At 37.7% G+C, this 13,164-nt stretch overlaps 1 protein-coding gene and 1 pseudogene across 2 annotated transcripts; one reads left to right on the top strand and one right to left on the bottom strand.

Annotated features, from left to right (window-relative positions):
• Positions 1-4,265: 4,265 nt before the first annotated feature.
• On the bottom strand, positions 4,266-4,989 carry LOC103448632 (small ribosomal subunit protein uS9-like; annotated as a pseudogene).
• A 3,523-nt stretch (positions 4,990-8,512) lies between these two features.
• LOC103448631 (serine/threonine-protein kinase SAPK2) lies at positions 8,513-11,439 on the top strand. Of its 2 annotated transcripts, NM_001301724.1 has the most exons (9): positions 8,844-8,963; positions 9,077-9,151; positions 9,609-9,710; positions 9,931-9,984; positions 10,090-10,182; positions 10,273-10,362; positions 10,441-10,545; positions 10,667-10,765; positions 10,957-11,235. In NM_001301724.1, the coding sequence occupies exons 1-9, from the start codon at positions 8,844-8,846 to the stop codon at positions 11,233-11,235; spliced, it is 1,017 nt and encodes a 338-aa protein (NP_001288653.1). The 2 variants fall into 2 exon arrangements, with proteins under 2 accessions (XP_070681976.1, NP_001288653.1); XM_070825875.1 differs by lacking the exon at positions 9,931-9,984 and having other exon boundaries at positions 8,513-8,963; positions 10,957-11,439.
• The last annotated feature ends 1,725 nt before the right edge of the window (positions 11,440-13,164 follow it).

Here is a 13,164-nt window from a genome sequence, read left to right as displayed (position 1 = left end):
TAAACACAAGACACTTGAGCAAACACATGGTTTTGGAAGATGGTAGAAAGAAAAATTAGAAGAATTGTAGGAGAAAATTGAGTTTTGTGTGGATGTTTCAACAAATATATAGGTATTTATAGAGTTATAATTTTTATAATTATTTTAACCGTTGAATTTAAATTTGGACCGTTAGATCTTTTTTTTTACTATTAGATTTGATCATATTTGATTTCAGTCGTTGGATTCAATAAATTTATAAATATGAACAAAAATCTTAACTAAATTAAATGTGGGCCGTTGGATAACCAACAACCCATTTGAATGTGAGCCGTTGATTAACCAAAAGAGCCATTCGACTCAATTTTATTGGCAGACAAGTGGGAGAGACACCCATGTAGGTGGGGGCTCCACCATTAATCTTGGCCTAAATCTAGCTTTTTTTTAGGTTTTAGGTTTTAGGTCCAAATTAGAACTTAGGTTGGAAATGATTGGGGGAATAGAAGGGGAATTATAGGTTTTAGGCCATGGGATGGAGTTGGCCTTAGAATGGAACAGAAATTAAACATTGCATGTACCAAAACTGGCTAATTCTGTTCTTTTCTGACTTCTTGTTGATATACTTTATATGCGTGTTATGACAACGAATCCTCAGTGTGCGCTACTTAGTTCCAGATACTGTCTGAGTTTCCAAGGAACATAAACATCTCTTATCTAAAATATTCGCAGCAAGCTTCTAAAAGGAAAGGTAGTAGCTTTTACTTTGGTGCCGAAACTGCTAGATAACGATTTGGTTACACATTTCTTTATGAAATTATATGTTCACTTTAGCCTTCTCATCGCGGTCACTACTTATCTCTTTGTAACGACTAACAGTCCCGGAAGTTAAAAGCCACCCTTGGTTCTTCAAGAACTTAGCAGTGGAATTGCTGGAAGAAGGAATTTGGTAGTGCTATGATATAAATACTCCAGCCGAGAGTAATGATGAAGTTCTATCAATAATACAAGAGCCAAAAAAATAAAACTTTAGAGGTCCTGAATGCTGCTGATAGGCCTCGTCCTTGAAGCAGTAGCAGTAGCAGCACCATGAATCTTTAACGATTTGGTTGTCGATGTTGAAGATATTGAAACAAGTCTTACGTGTGAATTTGGGGCCTTCTTGTGACTTGTTCTAATACATGGCCCTTAGTTTGTGTTACTGACTTACTATTAATTTGTGCCAAGAAAATAATACTTCTAAGCCAAGGTTTAGGGTAGACATATTTTCGGACGGATCAGATTACAATCAAATTAACATAAATTCCAATTTATTTCTAAATTATCTTCCACTTTATTTCTAAGTTAACATAAATTCCAATTTAGGAAAAGTTAAAAATTTCAGATTAAATTAGTCGAAGCTGGAATTTTCTATGCAACTCGCACCCATAGTTTATTTTTATTTATTTTTATTTTTATTGGTGAACTGGATGCTTCATAACCAGGGCAAAGATGCCAAAAAGATGCATAGAAAGCCTACATGGAGGCAAACAACTAAATTAAAGAATAAACACCAAGTAATGTAAAGGATCCAAGAGTCATTGATGCCGTATCTAATGTTAGAAATGTCACCCCTTATACTACCGATGAACGATCTAGGGAGGGCAGGGGAGCCCATCGTTACATAAGATATGAACAAGGGAAGATAGAGGTTGATTAACCCAGATGAAATCGCACATTTCCCTGTAACGCCGCGACGCTAAAAAGTTAGCTACCATATTGGCTGATCTTGGGATCCAAGACTAGGGACAATCTTGGAAAGTTTTGCCCTTCCTTTTGCTCTTCACCACAATGGGGAAGGCTTCCCAACTGCCTATAGTTAGCGTATTCCTAAGGCAAGAAGTTGATTCTGACGAATCAGACTCAATAATAACTTAACTCCACCCCGGGAGATACCCAACTCGCATATATGGAGGATCGCCATAGCCGCACTTATGGCCTTAACGTTGTATCTGCATGCAGCTAAGAAGTTACCCTCCAAGTTCCGCGCTACCACACCTGCAAAACTTGACTTCGCAGTTGCCACCCAACTGACATCCACGTTGATTTTTATGAACTCCGGACAAGGTGGGGTCCAATGGACCGTAGAATCAGAAGCAGGATTGTTGGGCAGTGAGCTAATGAGCAGTGGGCAAGACGCATCAGTGAAAGCTCCCAACATGGTAGATATAGCTGCTACAACCTGTCTTGGGTTGATCGGTAGATGACTGAAGAAAGCGTTGCATCTGGCTTTCCAAATTTGCCAGCACGTGAAACCAACATAAGATAACTTTCTTCTCACCTCTTAATTTAATCCACTAGCAGAACCTAAGATTTCAAGAAGCCAATTGGCCCATGTAGTAATTTGCTCATAGTTAATTTTGAAGTTTAAAGCTCCGCCGAACCATACCAACTCTACCCAAGGACATAGAAGGAAAATGTGTTCCACCGACTCCTTATGCATATTGTATAGGGCACATAAAGGTGATGGAGAGGATTTCCGTTTGAACAAATTTGACATGGTAGCAATAGCCGAATGAAGGGTTTTCCACATAAAGTATCGAATTTTTGGAGTGGTCTCCAATTTCCATACCATCTTCCAAAAAGAATTAGGAATGGAAGCAGAAGACAAGGACCCCAAGGTTCCCACGAGCTGATTTCCTCGAGTGGGCCCAGTGGTATCTTGATTTGAGAGAAAAAATCCCCTTTTTATCAAATGGCCACATCAGCCTATCCCGGAGCAATGGGTCACCAATCTGGGTCTCAAAAATTGCTTCATATTCCTCATTTGAAACAAATGGTTTCAAGAACTTATTATCCCACTCACCATTTGCAGAGCAGATTAGAAAGTCAACCTTTGTATTGCAGCAGACCTGTACCACGCCCATCGAAGAGGGCCGACCCAAGGGAATAGAGGGAATCCATCTATTAATCCACACCCACACCTCGCTTCCATTCATGATCTGCCAATGTGTTCCCCTAAGCAAGATATCTCTTCCGGCTAGTAGGCTAGACCAAGCCCAAGAAGCTCTCCCACCCCTTTTAGCATCAAGGAAAGAACAGTTAGGGAAGTAGCAAGCTTTAAGCACCTCAGCCTACCTGGAGTTTGGTTCATTAATTAGCCTCTAACATTGCTTTGCTAATAGGGCATCTTTGAAGTTCACAAAGCTTCTAAAACTAGGTCCCCCATTAGCTTTTGACCAGCCCAAATTTTCTTTCGAGACCTAGTGAATGCGATGTTCCCCTCATTTTTGCCCCCACCAAGAGTTAGTGATCATAACATCTAACTCATTGCAAAAAGTTGTGGGGAATTTAAACAGATTCATCAGGTATGCCGAAATAGCTTGCACCATTACCTTAATCAGCATCTCTCGCCCTGCAAGTGATACAATGGATTTCTTCCATCCTTGAATTTTTCCTAGAAGTCGCCCCTTCACGTAGGCCAATCCACTTTTCTTTGACTGACCCCATATAGCAGGAACTCCCAGATACAAACCAGGGTCCTCCAACTTATCCATGCCCAGAACGCTGATCAACTCATCTGCCAATACCACTGGGACATTTCCCTCGAAGATAACACTCGACTTCTGCAAGTTAACTTGTTGTCTCGACGCCGAGCAATAAGCATCAATTAATTGGACTAGGTTTCTACAACTTTTCTTTTTGGCCTTCAAAAAGATAAGTGTGTCATCCGTAAAAAATATATGGGAGATAATCGGGCCCTAGGGGTTCATTTACACCCTCTCAATTCTCTTCATGTCGCATGGATGTTGTATTAGAAGTGATAACACTTCACTCACCATCAGAAATAAGTAAAGGGATAGAGGGTCCCCTTGGCGAAAACCCCGCGATGGAGTAAATTTGGAGTCGGATTGTCTGTTGAGAAGAATGGCCAAGTTCACCAATGAGATACATCCCATAATGAGATTTCTCCATCTACAATCAAAACCCATCTTTTCCAAGATTGCCAATAAAATGTCCTATTCCACGGTCATAAGCTTTGTGTATATCCAACTTGATTCCAAGCCTGAACTTCCGTTTTGTCTTTCTCAATTTAAGGAAATAGAAATTCTCATGTGCAATACCAATATTATCTTGTATTTGTCTTCTAGCTACAAATGCATTATGAGTAAGGGAGATCAAGGCCGGTAAAAGCGGTTTGAGACGGTTTGCCATCATCTTTGAGATGACCTTGTATGAATAGTTGCACAAGTTAATAGGGTGGAACTGAGAGACATTTTCAGGATTTTGCACCTTGGGTATCAACCAAGGTCTAAAATATCGATATTATCGGCGATATTTCGCCGATAATATTGTTTTTTTTAGAGGACGATATTTTCACACTTATCCACTTAATTATCATTAATATATCGATATTTTTGTCGATATTATCGCGATAATATCAGAAAAGATATTTTCAGCATTTTAATACACTATTTAGGCAATATATCGCGATATTATCGATAATATCGCGAGATGAAACCCAAAAATACTTGAAAGGGACAATACTCTCAACGATAGGACTTCTGGAACCTAGCTCTAGCACCGTGACCACCGAGCTTCTTAGGCTCGCAGCGCTGGGGATCAGCGACGAAGAGAGTCATGTCGTACCTGACCAAGATGTCCTTGACGAGCAGAGCAAATCGACATATTTCTGGTAAAACGCCACGAAGGCCTTGGCGATGCTTTGACGGATGACGTAGATCTAGGAGGTGTGGCCTCCGCCTTTGACTCGAATCCTTACTTCGACGCCGACGAAGCGCTGTCGTCTGAGCAGCAGGATTGACTCGTAGGCCTTGAATCGGCGGATCTCGGGCTCGACGAGCTTGATTGGGTAGCCGTTGATCTTGATCAGGCTGCAGCCGCGCTTGCAGTAGGTCACTGCCACCACCGTCTTCTTCCGACCGAAGCATTGCACGGACTCAATAGCTGGGGCCGCCATGGTGTTGCTCTCTAGGGTTTAGGGTCTTCTCTCCTGGGGGCTCTGTGTGTCTTTGCGCGCTATGAGCTTGAAGGCGCGAGACTGAAGTGTGGGAAATGTTAAATGAGAGAGATTTAAGGTTTTGGTTGATTGGACGGCTGAGATTGTTTTGTGAAACAACGATAAGATGGGTACTGAGGAAAATGTATTTTTTTTGGACTAAGCCATTACATTGTTTCTGTCCGGCCCATCATGGAGGCCCATACTTTATGTTGGGTTGTAAAATTATGAATAAATCACACCAATGCACGCAACTTTTAATTTGGATTTTGTGAAACATACTGCAAATGCCACTCATATTAATGTATCCATTAAAATTGACTAGATGAGACGTAGATGTCACTTTCTTTTTAGATTACACAACTAAACGAGATGTAGATGGAGCATTCTCAATGCACACTGATGATTAAGGCGAAAATGTAACGAGAATATTAAGAATGTAGACACATTCAATTAGATTAAAGGGGCATTTAGATGTATGTCCAAAAAATAAACTACTTTCGGATTCAGTCCAATTGGATGTCCTTATCAATTTTGGGGATTTATCATTTGATGACTACTCTTCACAATACACTTATTTTATACATAGAGATGATGAAGATAGTGAAAATTTTGAACCTCATAGGAACTCTATGTGGTACTAAGTCACTTATGTATCTTACCATGCAATGTATAAAGTGTAAAACTGAAGGATGATTTTGTGAAAACATGTTCATTTGAATAACATCTATAGCATGCATTTAACAATTAAAAGGTGGAATCATGCTTGCATGCATTCAAAAACAAAACATTACCCATGAAATTCAAAGCCTAGTAGATTGGTGAACCAAGACTCAACTCAAATCAAAGTGAGTTGAGAAATTTATACCTTTGTAGATTCCTCTTTCCATAAGCAAAGGCTAATCACCCAAAGAGAGGGCCTTCATTCCTGGCATCTTAGATCCATGGATTTGGATGGAAGAATATGGTTCTCCAAGTTCCCAAAATTGAGAACCTCTAAGTCTCCACACCAAGGTTAGATTTAAGTAGAAATGAGTGACCTTGGAGGAGTAGGATTGCTAGATACACCCTCCAAGGGGGCCGGCCTCCTAGAGAGAAAATGAGAGACATGTTCTCTCCAATTTTCTCCAAAAGAACCCTTAATGAATTTTAGGCTATAAAGTTCTTTATATAGTCACTTCTTTAAATGACTTAAGAACCAAAAACCCTAATTCAACACACATGGCCGGCCATATAAGGGATTTGGGCTTTTGGGCCTTTGTGAATCTTTATTCATTAAATTGTCATACAACTTAAGTCAATGGGCTTGACGTTCGAAGCCCATTGGGCCTTAAGGTCCAAAACTATCCCGATATCTTTAACGAACTTATTCGTTTGATTAATTAACATATTAATTAATCCTTGCCATAAATAATTAAACCATTTAATTATTCTTACTCATCTCCATTGTTTCTTCAATCTCCACCTTACACGGTGTACGATCCATTAGGTTCCTTTTAGCGAGGCAGTGGGCGATTAAAATTCTTTAAAATCGATTGTGAATTGAAACTTACTTTCAATTCTCCCTTTAGTGTTTATACACGTTTAGGGCTTCCACAAACCAAGAGTGACACCTAGCAGCATATCATGGTTACCCAAGCTAATCAGAAGAGGTAGAGAACCTATTCAGTTTAGGATTACAAATGCAATACAGTCTTTCTCTAATACAATACTCTTGACCACATTGTTTGGTTTGATAGTTTATTCAAGTCTACTATCCAATGTGATTCGTGTGCTTATATGATTACCTTGAATGTGATTTGGAACGACTTTCCTAAATCTCATTCATACTCTGGCCAGAGATTCTAAATCATATCATAGAGTATTCTCCCCCAAACGGTTTGAAGGTTAGAGATCCCTTGTTGCGCATTCACTTGCCTCCATAGCTAAATGGCTTAACCCCAACGATGCCGTAGACACCCGCGGATGGAGTGACTTTGACATAATCAAAGATCAAGGACTTAACCACAAGACAAACGTGATGCCTCAGGTCAAAGGACTACTTTGCATTATCCCAACCATGAGTTCTCATGTGACATGAATATGAGAACTCTTCGTTGATCGTGTTCAGTGAACTCATTCTCTATTGAGCACCTACGTACTTGTCTTGATGTCACACACACCAATGACTCGAGACTAGTCACTCTCCCTGAGAGAAGACACAGCACGTACTGATCTTAACGGACTGTCAATACCCAATTGGAAATCCTATGATCAGGAACGTTTAGGATGTGTCTACGAAAGAATGGTCTCATGAATCTAACTTCTTTAGATCGCATTCTCCCAATCACATATTCCTTGGACTTATCGTTTAAGCATATAACATTTATATGAGACGGCTCAAACAATAATCTTTGCCCTTGATATTAAACTTTATTAGTTTAACATGTGAAATGTCCGTAAAGTATCATCATATGATTGGTTTTAGGGCACATTTCCAACAAAAACATTGTACTAATTCATTATATATAAATGATTATGATGTGTTTAAACTTTTTTCATTAATTACTACATATTTTCTACACTCACAATGTTTGCCAGCTCGCTATATAATCGACTTAAACTAGTTAAATCCATCATGCAATGTATTTCCTTCCAATTTTTTGTGATAAACTAATAGATAATTGACTAAATAAACATCCTGCAAAGTTTCAATAAAAATTTCTAAGTTTTTCTTACAATTTCCGTGGTTTTTATTCAATTTTTATCGATATCGATAATATCCCGATATTTCCATCGAAATTTCCGTGTTTTTAGACTACCGATATTTCCGATATTTTAGACCTTGGTATCAACATAACATGTGTAGCATTGATCCGGTTAGGGTTCTGCTTACCATTCATAAGGTCTCCAATTAACTGATTCACATCCTTCACTATAATGTCCTAATAGAAGTGGTAGAAAATACCCTGAAAACCATCGGGACCTAGGGCCTTTAGACCCCCCATTTGCAAAGCCTCACAAAATGATTGTGAGGTGTGCTTAGCCTCACAAAAAGTTAGCAATAATGTTTCTTTAGTAAAATTGTGTTTTATTTACTTTATATTTCAGTGCATTCATATTATTAATTTCCCAATAAAGTCAAATAAAAGTGTCATATTTTCACACTTAGCTGAGCTCATAATTCACTTTCCAATCTTTTCTACATAAGGAAAATCATCCTCACTTTCTTTTTCTTTTAGTGCACTCTTCTTTTAGCTTTTGTTTCTACATAAGGAAAATCATCCTCATTTTCTTTTTCCTTTAGCGCACTCATCCTCACTTTCTTTTTCTTTTAGCGCACTCTTCTCTTTGCTTTTGTTTCTACATAAGGAAAATCATCCTCAATTTCTTTTTCTTTTAGTGCACTCTTCTCTTTGCTCTTTCTTTTCTTTTTTCACTTGGAGTACATCTACAAAACATACAGTCAAATACTGTGAGGTGGCCTCTCAAGTCTCATGTTCTGTGAAGACTTTTTATTGATAAGTCTCAAGCGCCAACCCATTTTTCTAATGATTCTCTCTCCTTCAAATTTCTCTCTTTTTTTCTTCCATTTTATTTAAAGAGTTACGATTTAATCATATCAATATTTTATATTGATTTTTTTTATAAAAAAATAAGATAAAAAATATGTGAAAGGAGAGGAGGGAAGGGGACGAGAATAGGAGAATCCACTCCTTTCCGCACGTCCTCCTAAACCCTCCAAAATCTCTGTCAGTGCCTTACCACCCTCCAATCCTTTTCAGTTTCATCCCAGTTGATGTCTCATGATCTGGTTTGTCAACTCTGTCAAATTACAAGAGGAAGAAGAGTGCAAATTTAGGGTTTAGGAATTAGTTGGTGTAATAGTATGGAGAGGTATGAGATTGTGAAAGATATTGGGTCTGGGAATTTTGGGGTGGCAAGGCTGGCAAGAGACAAGCTCACCAGAGAACTCTTTGCTGTCAAGTTCATTGAGAGAGGACACAAGGTTCTGTCTTCTTCAACTCTTATGTCTTCCCTTCTTCTGAATTCTCTTTTTTCCTCATCCGGTGAATTTTATATTGTTTTTTTTTTTGACGTTTAATTTCTTTGGTGATGCAGATAGATGAACATGTTCAAAGGGAAATCATGAACCACAGATCACTGAAGCATCCGAATATCGTTCGATTCAAAGAGGTCTGTGATCGTAGACTATTTTCATTATTTTTGTTTTAAGAGAATGAATTTGGGAAGTTCTGTTTCAATTTTGTATGGGGTTGGGTGGCTGAAGGCAGAAGATGCTAAATTTGGCCTTTAATGTGCTTAAACTGGTAGGGATGATCAGAATTGATGTTTTTGTTTAATAAAACGCGGTATTTATTCTCTAAACTCCACCAAGGGGACGGGGGATGGTTAGAACTTTGAACCCGGGATGCAGTGGGACTAAGAGAAATGCTCTACACACCCTACACACCGGGGCAATCCACCACTTGCAGAGTTGTTGTTAAAACACCTCTGCTTAAAATATGAGCTTTACTTCCTGCACTTTATTTTTACTGTGAAGTGGAAATAGTCTATACATTTGCTTATTTGTGATAATTCATAACGAGGTTTGTGTTTAAGACTTGAGAGTAGTGCGGTCTCTTTCTTGCAGGTCCTGCTGACACCAACTCATCTGGCCATAGTGATGGAGTACGCGGCTGGGGGAGAACTCTTCGGGAGAATATGCAGTGCTGGCAGATTTAGTGAGGATGAGGTAAAGTAGTTTCGAAGGCAGAGGAAATTTCATTGGATATGTTTTTAGTGTAGATTCTGAAATATGGGATCTCTGAATGTCCCCTGAAATGGAGTCCATCTCGCTTTTGGTTTAGTTTCAGATAGGGAAAGTTAGGTCTGAAGCATTTTTACATAAACAGTCAGTCATAATATAACTAGAACTTGCGTACTTTTTTGATTTAATTGTTGTTTTGCATCAGGCAAGGTTTTTCTTCCAGCAGTTGATATCAGGAGTTAGGTACTGTCATTTGATGGTATGTAGTGTGGTGCTTGTCTGTTAACGTGTCGTATACTGTTATTTCGTTCTCATTTGATTTTGGAAGTGTTGGTTGTAGTAAGGAATAATTCGTTTGTTGCAGCAAATCTGTCATAGAGACCTTAAGCTTGAAAACACGCTCTTAGACGGCAGTCCAGCACCCCGTGTAAAAATATGTGATTTCGGATACTCAAAGGTAATGCACAGACCCTAGAGTACGGATCCACATTGAGGATTCGAGTTAATTAGACTTTGAGTGATTAATTTGTTCACTTTCTTTTTGTAGTCATTATTGCATTCTCAGCCTAAATCTACTGTAGGAACACCGGCTTATATAGCACCTGAAGTCCTATCTAAAAAACAATATGATGGAAAGGTAAGTCCACTTCTTGTGCCCTTTTGCTCGACGCTAAAACTTGTTATAGCATCTTTTGGTCTAATCTTGATATTATAGATTGCAGATGTTTGGTCTTGTGGAGTCACCTTATATGTGATGATAGTTGGAGCATATCCCTTTGAAGATCCTGAAGACCCTAGAAACTTTAGAAAAACAATTGGGGTAAGTGACATCCGCAAATTTTTCATCGATAAAATGGAACAGAAATCAAACATCGTATATATCAAAACTCACTAATTCGTTTTTGAGTTGTCATTAACACACTATATGTGTCGTATTGCAGCGGATTCTTAGTGTGCAGTACGCAGTTCCAGATTATGTCCGAATTTCAATTGAATGTAGACATCTCGTATCTCGTATCTTCGTTGAAAACCCCGAAAAGGTAACGTAGTTTTTAATTTGGTGCTGAAAGATCTTGTAACCTATTTGGTAGCTAGCATGAAGAGTTTCCTTGAAGTTTGTTTTTCCTTCAAATTATTGCAAATATCTGGTTTTCGTTACACGTTTCATTTTGAAATTGATCTGTTCGGCTTAGCCTTCTCACCGCGGTCTCTGCTTAATATCTCTTTGCAGAGAATAACCATCCCAGAAATCAAAAACCACCCTTGGTTTCTAAAGAACTTACCTGTGGAAATGATGGAAGGAGGAAGTTGGCAGTGCAAAGACATAAATTATCCGTCACAAAGCCTTGAAGAAGTGATGTATATAATACAAGAGGCAAGAAAACCATTAAGCGTCCCGGATGCCAGCAGGCCTCTCATCGGAAGCAGCAGCATGGATGTTGATGATCTTGAAGATGTTGAAGATATTGAAACAAGTGGTGGTTTTGTGTTGCCAAATAGGAGTAATTAGAGTATAGATACATATCATACGAGTGAATTTGTGAGTGTTGGGATGTTGTTAGGCTTTTGGGGGCCTTCTTTTGATGTGATGTGATATGATACATGGGCCTTGATGTGTGTATAATTTTGGGTTTACTCTTGTTGTAAGCTTCTCTCTTTTTATAAAAAAAAAAAAAAAAGCATCATACCTTTTCGTGTATGACGTGTTCACTTATTTGTAGCCGCAATTGGGGAGTAATGGAATAGAGGATGAGTTAAAATCCGAATTCTCATTGGAGTTGTTTACTAAACGATCTAGAACGGAGTAAGCCTGGTATTGATTCTAAAAAAGTTATTTGCTAACTTACTAGTTCAATTATTTTTTATGCTAATGGGTTAATGTTTGTTGAGTTATAGTGAATGGACAAACTTGAATTTTAAGATATGATGTGAGGACACAATGGCTAAAAAAAATAAAATTTTGCATTTTGTCTTCTAGAGTACAAATAGCGAGTGGTTCGGAAAATTAACGGTTAGACCTTGCATATAGGGGTTTAATGGATTTTCAACGGTTAGATGTTGCATAAAACATGTACTATTAAATGAGACGTATCATTGTAACTGAACTTGAAACTTTGATGAGTTTTTTTTCTCCTTAAGCCATAATACCACTAAAATTATGTTTATGTGAGAATTTTTTTATATGAGTTTGCTCATAATTTTTAATCCTTGGAGAGTAAAAAAAAAAAAAAAACTAATATTTCCTAGTTCTATTTACGATAAAGTCGAAAAGGGAATGTATCTTACGGGGAGGAAAGCTTGGCTTATCAAAATTGAGGAGTTCATTCTCAAGATACTTTGTAATTAGTTCACGAAAATTCGTGCTTATGATCACCATTGTTCAAAGTAAGATCATTTAGTCAAGTAATCATAGGAAATAGATAGACAATTGGTAATATTTTTATCATATTCGACCATTTGTTTTTGTACAATTTGATGATTAAACAATCTCATATTTTATTGATTGTTTACACAAATGATCTTTACAAAGTGATCACAATCTCATATTTTATTGATTATTTATACAAATGATCTTTACAAAGTGAATTATAAGAACAGTGCCGATCATAAATACGAAGTTTCGTGAATCAAAAATAAAATATCTTGAGGAAGTCCTCTCATCCATCTATTGAGGAACGTATCTTACTAATTACAATCATTTACGATTAATCCAATTCCTCTGATGCAAAAAATGAAATTCCTCGTTTAGTATGGGTCCAAACAAACACAAATAGTTCGCAATCGGAATCTTTCTTGTCAAATCATTTTCTTAAGGTGATTTCTTGTATGGGTCCAAACAAACACAAATAGTTCGCAATCGGAATCTTTCTTGTCAAATCATTTTCCTACGGTGATTTCTTGTCAAAGCTTAAAACAATACGAAAGTGCTAGGAAAGTTACTACTTTACTAAGAAGGCAAAATAATGGGAAAGTTAATGTATGCGACTGTTACAAACTATGCCAAAACCTCTATATAAAGAGGTGAGGGAAGCCATTAAACCACACTGAGAAGTTTTCCATCACACAATTCTCGTGCTGGGAAATTTTATTTGAACTCTTATAATATCTTTCTACATCCAACTTAGTGTCTACACTCATATTATTATTAATTAAACTATCAATATCTTTTTAAATCCAAATTTAATACCTAAACTACCGTCGCAAACCCAATTTAATATGTTATTTTATCTATAGACCTATTTAAAAAACAAAAACTCCAAATCACTATTCTGCAATTCATTCAAAGTGTGCTTTTATTTGAATTGGATTCCCATGGTTCTTATCCCATTGCCGCTTTATAAACAAGACCTATTCAAACTAACTCTCACTCACTCCCATTGCCACGGTAATTCAACTCTACTCCATAACTCAAAATCATTTTATAAATACGCATACATTA

Source organism: Malus domestica, chromosome 08 (assembly GCF_042453785.1).
Source record: "Malus domestica chromosome 08, GDT2T_hap1".
NCBI lineage: Eukaryota > Viridiplantae > Streptophyta > Magnoliopsida > Rosales > Rosaceae > Malus > Malus domestica.
The sequence above is the reverse complement of the archived record's forward strand: the minus strand, read 5'-3'. Positions and strand labels throughout refer to the sequence as shown.

Excerpts from the sequence above, each read along its gene's own strand:
- LOC103448631 (NM_001301724.1), top strand. The coding sequence starts at position 8,844 with ATGGAGAGGTATGAGATTGTGAAAGATATTGGGTCTGGGAATTTTGGG. Across the intron at positions 8,964-9,076 it reads TCATTGAGAGAGGACACAAG|ATAGATGAACATGTTCAAAG; the intron begins GTTCTGTCTTCT and ends TTGGTGATGCAG. Across the intron at positions 9,152-9,608 it reads ATATCGTTCGATTCAAAGAG|GTCCTGCTGACACCAACTCA; the intron begins GTCTGTGATCGT and ends TCTTTCTTGCAG.